Source organism: Macaca thibetana, chromosome 9, assembly GCF_024542745.1.
Source record: "Macaca thibetana thibetana isolate TM-01 chromosome 9, ASM2454274v1, whole genome shotgun sequence".
NCBI classification, from domain to species: Eukaryota; Metazoa; Chordata; class Mammalia; order Primates; family Cercopithecidae; genus Macaca; species Macaca thibetana.
Window position 1 is genome coordinate 125,908,320 of NC_065586.1, and position 12,500 is coordinate 125,920,819.

At 50.9% G+C, this 12,500-nt stretch overlaps 1 protein-coding gene across 12 annotated transcripts in view; it reads right to left on the reverse strand.

Annotated features, from left to right (window-relative positions):
• EBF3 (EBF transcription factor 3) overlaps nt 1–12,500 on the reverse strand; it is a 129,071-nt gene that overhangs the window by 19,839 nt on the left and 96,732 nt on the right. For 10 of the 12 annotated variants that reach the window (XM_050804461.1, XM_050804459.1, XM_050804460.1 and 7 more), the window contains exon 10: nt 12,005–12,131. The exons of the other annotated variants lie outside the window; for them this stretch is intronic. In XM_050804461.1, the coding sequence (XP_050660418.1) occupies nt 12,005–12,131 (127 nt within the window). The remainder of the gene's footprint in view (nt 1–12,004; nt 12,132–12,500) is intronic. 12 annotated transcript variants of the gene reach the window in all.

Here is a 12,500-nt window from a genome sequence, read left to right on the forward strand (position 1 = left end):
GACTCCAGAATCCCCCCAACCCACTCACTGCAGGGTATTTCTGTTGCAAAGTCTCTTAAGGTTGACAAAAACACTTGACTTCTAATTGGAATTGGAGCCACCTCCTTCGTATCGGGAATATTGTTCTGGAATTCACACAGACAGCCCAACCGGGCCTCGTGCACAGGGACCAGCTTCCATTCACCACTGCCTGGCAGCGGATGGCGGCATTGTGATGTGACACCAGGCACAGAAAAGGGGACAGCTCATCTTCCTTGTACCAAAATAATACCCTTGCTGACAACTATTGGATTGCATTCAAACAATTCTGTTTACATACCTCAAAGAATATGTTGGATGATGGCTTTTTAGTCGTGTGGAAACTACATCTACCCAGCCCAGCCCTGCAGCCTGGAAAACTAAGGCACGTGGCCTCCTCACTTCTCGGTGGCTTTCGCCTCTGGGGACGGGCCTGAGGGAGACAGGCACTTCCCAAGGCAGAGGCTCTGAGGTCGGGAAGTGGGTCCCAGCCACCCTACCACCCTCAAGCTCCCCAAGAAAGTTGTTCTAACGTTTTCAACCAAGTGGAGAAATGCCTGGAAACAAAAAGAAGAGACACCAGCCAGTAAAAGCCACCCTCAGCACAATAAAAAGATGTGTGCGATGGAATGCTATATCCTTTTCCTTAAGAAAAGGAACATCAAGGGTCCCTCTGCTGCCACGCCTCCCAGAGACATTTTGCAGGGAGGAGAGAGATCTTAAGAAGCAAGCGGGAAATCTAATGCTCTGTGGAGAACCCTCTGAGCAATGGATTTGCACACTTTAAACCAGCGGAAAATCTGCACACAGAAGTAAACAAAAAGGAGCTTGCAAAGTCCAAGCCCCTCCCAAAGTCAGGGGTGTCCCTGCCAGGGTTGAGGACAGAGGCAGCCCCACTCTGTGCTCTGGGGTGGGCCACACTCCCATGGGGATGTTCCCAGCCACCCCATGTGCTTGTTCAGGCATCTGCCCTCCCCATAGGAGGAAGGCCACCCAACAGGTCACCCTCTGCCACGTGCCTGCCCCACTCAGCGTGATGCGCACGGTAGGTGTTCGAGGTAATGAGTAATGCAGGCCTCTTGAAGACATCTGGCCAACACAGAAGGTACCACATTTTCTATTTTGAAAAGCTAAAGTGAACATCACGTTTCTCGTATGTTCACAAAAAAATGTGTTCACAAACGTTCCTGGCAGTGGTTTCCATAATATCCAAATGTTTGTCAATGAATGAATGGATAAACAACATATGGTATATCCATACAATGGAATAGTACTCAGCCATGTACAGGAGTGAAACCTTGATACCCGTTACAACAGGGATGAGCCTGGAAAACATGCAAAGTGAAAGAAGCCAGACACAAAGAACTATATATATAATGTGTGACCCCATTTATAGGAAATATCTGAAACAGGCAGATCCATAGGGAAGGGAGGTAGATTCATGGTTGCCAGGAGCTAGGGGAGGCCAGGAAAGGAAAACCCAAGGCGCGTGCCTCCCTCTACACTCTCACTTCTCTATGGCTGTCACTTCTGGGGACCGGGACAGATCCAGAGACAGACATTCCCCAAGGGAAGGAGGAATGGGGCAACAGCTAGTGGACACGAGGTTCCCGTTAGTGTGATGAAAACATTTTTGAATTGGACTGATGGTTGCCAAACTTTGTGAATGTACGAAAAGCCACTTAATTGTATACTTTGGGTGAATTCTATGATATGTGAATTATATGTGAACAAAAAACAGTGTTTTGAGTGAAAGTAACGTTCGTCATCTGAATTAGAATATATGTGCCAGCTCTGTCTACACTAAGGAAACATCTTCCAGGGCCGGAGTGCTGTTTAGAATAAAGGTGTGTCCAGTACCTGTGTAAAAGCACAGGGCCCACACAGGGGTGAACAAGACAGAGCCCAGCTGTGGGGGAAGGGCCTGGTGTGGGGAATCTATTCCCATTCAGGGAGTGTAACTCGATTTCCCAACATTATTACCCTTTTCAATCTCCATGGAGGCATTTTTAACTCCTGGTTTTTCAGGCTGCATAAAGAAGAAAAGGAATGTTCTAAGGCAGGGAGGCTTTAAAGACATCACCAAGATTAATGTAAACACTGGAATCCCCAAAAGCACAGCCCTTGAACACAGCATGCTAGATTATGTGTCTCCTGTAAAATGTCCTATTTCCACATGGGGTTCCCAAATGCCAAGGTATACTGGGACCAGAAGGCCATCTTGTCCTCATCTGACCTCCTTCTTGCCACAGCAGCCCCCAACCCAGCCCTGGCCTGCCCCACTCACAGCCCCATGCCCAGCTGGCGCTCCTTGGCCTGGAAATCCTCAACCCCTACTGCTCAGCCTCCAGGGGTACAGCCTCCACGGCCCCCTCCCCACCACCTCCCCAAGGCACCCTTCCTCTCAAATCCACCAGTGCCTCGTCTGCTTCTCTTGTCATCAGATGGAGCACCTTCTTCATTCTGACTATTTTATTAACTTTTCCATGTCCTGCTTCATTCCCACAAGACCTTGAGTCAGTGTGATGGCAAATGTGGCTTCTGCACCAGGCACGTGCCAACGGCCATCCAGATACCAGGCCCCAGGCTGCCAGGATGGAGACCATCACTCCCTTTAGCAAGGGACCCACTGCCGAATGGGCAGGTATGTCACCCCACCTGATACCCTAACCATGAGCGCCTATGAGAACCGACAGCTTCCCCATCTCTCCGTATCACCTGCTGTGTCCAGGTGGGTGAACACTGGGAGCCAGGCGCAGATTCCAAACCATGTTGATGGTGAGTTTCCACAGCATGCCACACTTTTCTGTAAGATACCGTGTTCACACTACGCTCGTCCAATAGATCATTCCCGCCAGTTGGCATTTTGCAAGTCCGCAGGAAAGGAGAATCACCGATGCTGGTGGAATCTGGGGTGGTGAGGAAGGGGAGCAGTCCCCTGGCGAACACGGGGCTCAGGCACGCGGCAGGTGTTCACTATCATGGTGCCACAGCAAAGCCAGGGCATGGCCTGGAACTCAGTCATTGGGGTTGTACATATCGAACGCCAGCTTCCCTGGGCAGGGGGCATGTGAAGCTACAGCCCAGTACCCTGTGTGGTATCTGCCAGTGGCACGTTTCTCTCCCTTACAGGGTAAAGACTCAGTGGACTTCTGAAACAATCACCACCCTAGCCTATGGCCTGTTTGGTCTTTAGTTTGGGACAGGCCACGGCCTGATGCCAAGCATGTGGTAAAGCAATCTCGATGCCACCTGTCCTGAAGGCTCTTCCATCATAAGAGCCCTGGAGGAGCCGCTGCCCTCAGCTTGGTGCCTGTTTGGAAGCTCAGTGCCCGCAGGCCTAAAGCTTGCATGGGATGTTTCTGCAGTGTGAGCATGTTCCTTAGGAAAAACACCAAGTGGGTCTTCTGAACTAGGGCTAGAAGGGATGGCCATCAACAAGCATCTGACTGACCCCAGCCTGGCTGCCCGGGGCCGAGACAAGAAGGGCCAGAGGGGAGATTCCCAGCCAAGAGCCTCCTCTAGAGAAGACAAGGAGGTAAAAAGATGGAGAAAAACCTGGCAGAATCCACCCTCCCCAATCCAACCCCCTGGATTTCCTGACTTTAGGCTTTCTCAGATGCCTGAAGCACGGGGTCCAGGCCTCAGAGGCTCCGGGGCTCACTGTGCCAGGCTGTAAGCTTTCTATCTGGGAAGACGCAGAAAAGGCTATCTCACGAGTGCAGGGAGAGGGTGGCATCCAGAAAGGAGAGGAAGAAAAGAATGACCCCAGCCACGCAGCACCTCTAAGAAACTTCCCTCCAAAGATGATTTGCACCAATGCTGACCAAAATCTGCCATGGCCTCCTATCTCAAAGGGAGCTTCTCTATTTGAAATTTTGCACGCTCCATAATGACCCTTCGAGAGTGTGTGCCCCTCCTCACGCACTCAGGTTCCTTGTGAAGTCAAGTCACTCCATGTGCTCATGAAAACCATTTGAAAACTTCTATTTTGCCTTTTAGTGTAGCGAACAGTCCACATCGCTGACGGACAGCCTTCTATTTGTTGTTGTGGCTTTATTTTAAAACCACTCTAAAAGACGAAAGTTACGTTTTACTCATTTTGCTATTTTTTTTTTTTTTTGGAGATGGAGTTTCACTCTATCTTGCCCAGGTTGGAGTGCGGTGGCACAATCTCGGCTCACTGCAGCCTCTGCCTCCCAGGTTCAAGAGATTCTCCTGTCTCAGCCTCCCGAGTAGTTGGGACTACAGGCACGCACCACCACACCTGGCTAATTTCTTTGTATTTTTAGTAGAGACGGGGTTTTACCATGTTGGCCAGGCTGGTCCTGAACTCCTGACCTCAGGTGATCCACCTGCCTCAGCCTCCCAAAGTGCTGGGATTACAGGCGTGAGCCACCATGCCCAGCCTCATTTTGAATTTTCTACAACAAATTAAAAAGGCCCAAGTGATTGAAATGATAGTTTTGGAAAAGCACCTTTTTCTTAGGCCAGGCTTTTGTAATCCAAGCCTCAACCTAGAGCCACTGTGCACAGACAGGTCTCAGGACCCTCCAAAAACAGCCTCACACGAAACTACGAGCAGCCGGGTCCCAGCACTGTCACTGACTCAGCTGGCCGGGCACACGCCGGAGCGACACATACTCTATCGATTCCAGCCATGGGCTGCTAGCATTGGGCCCGATGTCCAGCCATGGAGATCTGGTGGGAGGGAGCTTGAGGCACTGGTAACTTATAAGCCAGAAAGAGAAACAGAGGCAGCATTTAGTTCTTGTTCCTATTCTCCTGGGACAACAGAGTGATCTATGTCATCTCCTCTTTGGTGCTGAAAGAACCACACACTTCTGTTTCAGGTCCTCTACCAAAACGTTTGTGCTGACGTCTCCCTTGGTCTTCAGAGTTTAACCTGTGGGAGTTGTGGCCGGAGTGATCTGTGGTATTTAATTTTACATCATACTACCCCGCTTTATTCTGCACTTCAGGTGATCACACTTATTTTGTTCTAAATGGTCTGTTGCTCTCTTCTCCCACAGTCCCACACCATCTCCTGGACCCACTCCAAGCTGTTTTCAGAAGCACGTCCTTCTCAATCAGAAACTCAAAAGTCCGGAGCATGACCCGCTCTACCCCCGACTCTCCTCCCTGCAGCCCCGAGAAGGGCCACCGCAAGGTGGGTGAGGAGCGGGACCAGTGGACCCACCTACTCAGGGGGCTTAACAGGGAGAGGGCCGGGCCCGCCTCTGCCGTCCTCAACCCGACAATTACCAAGTGAAACCCGGATGACCCTTTTGTCCTTTGGGGAAGATGAATGGCCATCTCCTCTCTGCTACATTTTGTCAGGTTTGGTGCTGAAGAGTCAATACCTTCACCTTGACATGGAAACTTTGTGATTTATCAGCTCGTTTCTCCTCCTGGGTTAGCGTGGCCCCGAGGAGAGCAGCCAATCGAGGTGCAGGGTGCAGACTTGGTCACAGCCACTTGGAAACCGACCAAAGCCCCCTCGGATGACAGACAAATGTGCCTTGTTAGCAACAGCCCAAAAGCGCTTGACTTGTACTAATAACAAAAAGGCCATGCTGGTCACCGTGGGTCTAAAGACGAAGCACCCTGTCACCAGCCTGGTTGGGAAATTAGCAAATAATGTTCTTTTCCTTGATAAATGGGTGACAGCTCCCTCTCACCAATCATTTTTAACATTTTGATGCATGCCTATGATCCCACTGGAGGAGCAGAAAAGTTTACTGGCCCTCAATTTTCAGATGATGAATGGAACTCTCTAAATGTGCGATTTCTGTATGAGGTATAGTTCATTTTAAGCAATTCTAGTAAATGGGTGTCACTGATTAGGACAAATAGTCTACTTGTGCAATAGCACAAACGGTGTGTCTCATTCTCCTGGCCTCCTTCGAGACGGGAAAGAGAGGGGACAGCAGTGACCCTGGAAGCCCTCCTGGCCCCACTCTTCAAAGGGCTGTGTTATCGAATCTCACCCCAGCACCCACTTAGCATGCTGGCAGATTAATTGATCATGGTTTGGGTTGACGCTACGATGTAGCAGTGGGGAGGACAGCGGTGGGAGCTGCCCTCCCTCCCTTCCTTTGTGGCTCTGCCTAAGGGGCCCTGAGGACCCTTGAAATGACCCCAGTGATGGCGGTCGGCCTCACTCCCAGGGGAAGGGGCTGATGCACGGATGCACACCACCCCAGTTGATGTGCAAAAAAGAGTCACCCTTTGCCATCCATATTTAAACAAAGGACAAAAGCTAAAGTGGTGTCAGGAGAAGTTGTATTGTTGGAATCATGCATTATCCTGTGATTATCCCAACTCTGGGAAGGTCCACAGTCAGCCTGAGCTGAAAACACAGACCCAAGCTATTCTCTGATAGAACTAACTTGATAGAAAAGCAAAGGTGCCTGGAGGGTGTCTAGTCTCAGGGGGGCTCACTGGGGGTGATGGGGGGACGCAGATGTCCTTGGACACCATTGACTGGTGGGTTTGAAGCAGGACGGCCAGTGTGGCTGCAGGAGGGCCTGCTGCAGGCAGGAACGAACGGTCAGTCACAGGGATGATGAGAGTCACCAACACAATTGAGCCAAAGAGTCCCCAAACTCCAGGACCCATGAGGAAAGCATGTGGTTTACATGGAAGGAAGGCGTTAGCATTTAGTTGAGCATAGTAAAAATAGTATGATTTGTGGGCAGCAATTAAGCATCATTTGCTCTGTGCATCCAAGTAATTTGTTTGAGGAGCACCGGCCTGGGAGACAGCAAGCCGGGGCTGGCATGGTCGAAGGGCACAATTGACTCCGTGGTGCTAACAGGACTGCCTCTCAACGCACACAAAAGATCTTTAACACACTTAAGAACCATGAGTGCTTTCACGAGGGGAGTGAAGTGGGGCTAAATTGTGGACACCCACCAGGAGACAGGGGAAACCCTCACCCAGGGCCAGGACAGCCCTGGAGGACACAGCGTCGCCCCTTGACGCACGGCCAGTTTTAAGGTACATATGACTTAAAAAAAAGAAGAAAAGTAAACCATAAATACTGTATCAGAAAGAACAGAAACTGTTAGCAATTACTGGTTGAGTAACGATTTCATAAGCCTGAAGCTGAATGAATGTCCTTGTGCAGAAAATAATCACTTTTATGTTCCCATCTAGTAACTGCATCCCGGGGCTGGGAGCAGTCCAGGTATTCCGCCATCAAGAGCTGCCTGTGTCCACTTTGGATGTGGTTGCTATCGACTGCCAATATCTTGTTTAGTAACTGGGTTCAGTCTGTCGCAAACAACATGTTGGCTCCCAGCAATTTGTGATAATTTCTTTAATTGAGCAAAAGAAATCTCTAAAATGAGGGTGGGTCAATCAACCATCCGGGTGCAAGAAACCAAGAGTAAGAAACACCGACCTAGCCACCTCCCCAGTGTCCCGTGAATGATGCTGGAAGTCAAGCCACCACTCCCAACCGGCCTCAGTGCTTTTGTTTAATAGGAAACCATCCTGCCAAATGGACATTGTTAGAAAACAGTAACACACGCATTTGTGCCATGATGCTTCACACTTGAAAACGTGTCTATGAAAGTAGTTTCCTCAGTAACATAATTTCAATTAGATGCATACAAATTCCAATCTGTCTTAATCAAATAACACTGTAATGCTTATATTCTAATTAAAAAATAATTTCTTTTATTACTCTTAACCATTTGATGCGTTTCTATGGGTGGAATTATAAATGCGAAACTGCTCAATTTGTGTATACTGCGAGTTTCTCAGGTAGGACATTCTGGGACTATTTTAATTATTATTAAACAAGCAAATGGTACACTATTAGACAAATATTAAAACAAGCATTGCACTCAGTTATTAATTTGCACTATTCACTTTTAAATGCAGCAAATATCTCATTAATTTAATTTTAGGTGCCCACCAGTTTATATTGCATTTTACAGTCTAGAAGGCAATTTACTATTAACTGGCAATTACATACAGAGTGATTGTTAATTCTGCTCCTAAGTGCTAGCCGCTTGAAAATTGTTCTCTCTCTCTAATTTTTGACCTTCTTACAACAGGGTGAGGCACATGGGAATACAAAGAACCAGTATGGAAGCGCTGGACATGTCATTTGTGACTCATTCTTTTAATTCACCGTGCTAATCAACTGAACCGCCACAGCCTCCCAAGGTAATTGTGTCTTTATAGGAGTTGAAAGCAGCAGGCAAAAGGGCCTGGATGGATGGGGCCTGGCCTGCCTTCCCCTTCCCACTCGGGGTTGACTAATAGGGTCTGGTTCAGAAAAATCTGGTGTTTCTCAGATCACTGTAAACAGATCATTGAGGCCTTTTGCAAAGTCCCTCCCAGCCTCTGGCGGGCAGCCCCTCCTCTGAGTACAGGTTCATTAGTCCTCCGCCTGGCGGCCCCAGCCGGCCTCACGCGGGGAAGGTTAAATGTGAGGGTGTCCCGGCAGCCTCCGGGGCTGGGGGACACTGATGGGAACCAGACGCCCAGGGGACGGTGCCTATGTCGTGACATGCAAAGGGGCTGGCTCAGTTTTCAGCGGGGGAGTGCAATTCCCGGTGATTACCTCATTGTCCCCATCAATTTCGGGGCAATGCAAATCAGACAGAAGCTTCCAGGTCAGACAGGTCATGACCCTACCTTTCCTCTGCTCCCCAGCCTGTAGAGCCTGTATCCCTTACATCACCTTTGAAATGGATATTCCTGTTAATGACTGGGGTGTAGGAGAGCCAATAGGTTAACCTCCAGCCAAGAAAGGCTGGGCTGTGGCAGAGCGTCACCAAACACCCACTCATGGGAGCATGTCTTGATGGAGGAAATCCCTGAAGCTTCGGGCAGCCAGGACCCTGAGCTTGTGCCCGAGAAGCCCAGTCAGCCCCAGAGGGGGCACAATATGGCCTGTAGATATAGAAGGTAGGCACTTGGACAGGCTGGGTCGGGGCTGGAACTAAGGTGTCCACTGGTCCCTTAGCAGGAGGATATGAGACCTGGAGAGGATATCCCTGGCCAAGAAGGCATCCTACCTGCTGGAGGGCAAGAGGAACAGGCTGCAGACAGCAGAGAGCTGCCCCCTCCCCGCACCAGCCCCAGAGCAGCAAGAGCTGGGCCCGGCCATGCTGGGAATTGAGGGAACGCTGACATTGCAGGCTCTGCCACACCATGTGATACCTGCCAGCCAGTGACAGGCAGCTCCTCCCACCCTACACATCCGCGTCTGTCTACAAATGCACAGCCCAAGGCCTTTCTCTACAGCACTGGGGACAGAATCCCCAGGAGACAGCAGGCGAAGTGCAAAGAAAGGACTGGACCTTTCCGCAATCTTCTTTCTAACAATAGCTGTGCAGACTTCCCCACCAAAAAGCCCACGTATGCAAAGATCTGAACTCATGAAAGGATCCGCTGAAGGCATCCACTAAAGCGTTCATCCGGGATGGGCTGACAGTCCAGTGTGAGATCAGGGGGCTTATTTATTCACTTCTGTGCGGAGGCAGTCAGTCTTACCACATGCAAACACATGTCACTTTCGTGTCACAAACCAGGACCCCGCAGCAGACACAGGCACCTACACGGGAGCCCACCCCTGGCATGTGCCCGCTGAAGCTCAGGTGCTGCTCCATGGCTCACAAGCAATAATCAATACCCGTTTTCCTAAGGAGCTCAGGACTCGAGCAGGATCCCACAGAACCCAGCAGAAGTTCACCCTCAGTGACTTTCCACAGGAAGGACCATTTATGCCATGTGTTAGACACTATACATAAGTCATCCCTGATCCTTACCGAAACTTTGCCAGGTAGAGCAGAGGAGAAATTGAGACCACAGGAGTAAGCATATGCCCAGGTCCCAGTCTGTCTGCAAACACCAGGTCTCTGCACAGGGCCTGCAGCCTCTACAGCCAGATGAGCCAAGGGACTCAGGGGCATGTGGTACACATACCAACAGTTTGCATGAGGAAGCGTGTGGAAATGTGCACTGTGTGGCTTCAGCGCACACATGAAAACAGCCCTACGGCAAGGTGCCAGAAAGGACCCCCCCGGCCCACGGCGGGATTCTGATGTCTTGTCTCTCCCAGGTACCTGGAGCCTACAGACGCTGCACTTTATTGCACAGCAAAAGTTCTTATTTGTTGAAGTGTACATAAGTGTTTAAAAGGCGCCCCAATTTTTAGAACCCCGTTGTGACATGTCTTTATTTTTTAAAACACTGGGATTCCAAAACCTGGAGGAGCGGCCCTCTCTCCATCTCAGAGTCTTACATGCAGGCCAAGAGGTGTCCGGACATCAGCTCTTTGCTGTGCCCACCTCCCCTGTGGTCTTCCGGCAGCTCCTGGGCGCCTGGTCCTGCGTGTGCTGGTCCCACAGAAGGCGGCCTCTAGTGTGGGGCAAGCACTGCCTCTCCCACCCTAACCCCATGGAGAGTGCCGAGCTGTCGACTGGACGCCTCTGGGACAGCAGCCCTGGCCCACCACCAAGACCCATCCAGGCACACCCTGGGGTGACGCTGGGCCTGATGTACAGTGGGCAGCGGCAGGATGCATATCTTGCCCTTCTTGCTCACTCAGTCCTTCCTAAGAAGGGAAGAGGCTGAGGGATGTCTATTGCCTCTTTAAACCTTCCGAAAGCAGAGGGGGCTTAGCATCCTCCATGTCACCCACTCTCCGGACAGAGGAGAGGATTGTCCCCCAGTGGGCATCTTTCAGGTGGTGATGGCAGGAGTTGAAGCCCCATCCCCTAGTCCAGGTTCCTGCTGTGGCCCTCACGGCCACCCCAGGACACCAGGCCACAGTCACCCAGCCACTGCACAAGCAGGTCAAGGCCACAGATAGTAAGTATTCATCTCGTTCACTGTCATCGGGTTCCAGCAGGCACTGTCCATCATTAAAAACATCCCTCAAATATCACAGCCTTTGGAGTTGGCTAAGATTAGAAATCAAAATGCAAACACGCCTTAAGTTGAAGTGAGTTGTTTGTTTTGAGACAGGGTCTTGCTCTGTCACCCAGGCTGGAGTCCAGTGGCGCAATCAAGGTTCACTGGAGCCTTGACTTCCTGGGTTCAGGTGATCCTCCCACCTCACCATCCTGAGTAGCTAGGACCACAGGCATACACCACCATGCCCCACTAATTTTTAAATTTTTATAGAGAGAGAGTTTTGCCGTGTTGCCCAGGCTGGTCTTGAACTCCTGGACTCAAGTGATTCTCCCGCCTCTCAAAGTGCTGGGATCACAGCTGTGAGCCAACATGCCCAGCCAATCTGAAGTTTATTTACGGCATTTCTCAATAGCAATCCTGAACAAGTGGTGCTAATTCAGCCCTTGCATGGACAAAGCATTGTATAGAACAACTGTAAGATAGCAAGCATGTGTAACTGCATAGGCCACACTTCCTGCGGCCAGGAGTCTGTCCCGCACCCTCAGAGAACACGGATCTGCTTTAGGAAGCAGCGTCATGTAGGGTTCAAGACCCCAGGCTGGAGCAAGAAAGAGCAGGCTTACATGGGCCTTGCATTTACTGGGGGTATGGCCTGGGCACTGACTTCCTCACCTCCCTGAGCCTCAGCCTGTGCAGCAGAACAGCAGTGACACCACGGGGCAGAGGCCTGGAGACCAGTGGACACGCGGCCCCTAGCCCCACATGGAGCCAGGCACATGGGCAGCTGCCCCGGTGGTAGCTGGGTGACTGTTGTTCCTAACGACTCCCCCGCCACTTCGTTTACAGGTGAGGAGTCTCACAAACAGAGAGAGGTACCGAAGTTCACACAGCCACGGGGACTGTCCCATCCATGGCGTCATACGCCATCTCAAAGATGTGGAAACCACACACCCAGCTAAACCCAACCCACAGGCCAAGGGAGCTTCGCCCATCTTCCCACAGACCCCTACCCTCTCTGTACAGTCCTCCCGTGCCCTCACGAGCACCTCCTGGTGGGGAGGAGGCCTCTACCGCTTTCCCACAGAAGCTGGAGCTATGAACTCACCGGTGTAGACAAAGCGCCCAGGAGCACCTTTGCAGAACTGCTTGGATTTGTAGGAGAGGGTCACTTCGACGACGCCAGGAATGTGCCTCGGCGGGGTCTGGACTCGGATGGCATGGGGAGTTATCAGCTACAAAAACCACACAGTGAACAGGCGCTCAGCGGCGCTGGCCGTGAGAGGCGGACACTTGCCAGTTGGATATAATTACCAAAATGAGCACAAATTGGACCATCGTCTTGGAATGCCCCCTCCTAGCTGTCACCCAGAGTCTCGGGACCTACAGTGTTTTTTAAGAAAAATATCTGCAAATGATCCCAGGTTTTAGTTTGCAGGAAAGGCCACAGGGCATCATTCATATGAAAATTGCCACCATATGTCTCCTTAAACCTGCTTCTAGTAATTCTAGCACTAATTGTTCCAGTGGACGGGGGACCTCGATGGCAGGTTTTAAACCCCAGGGCTGCAGGGCAGGGGGGTGCTCCGTACCCACCCACGGGA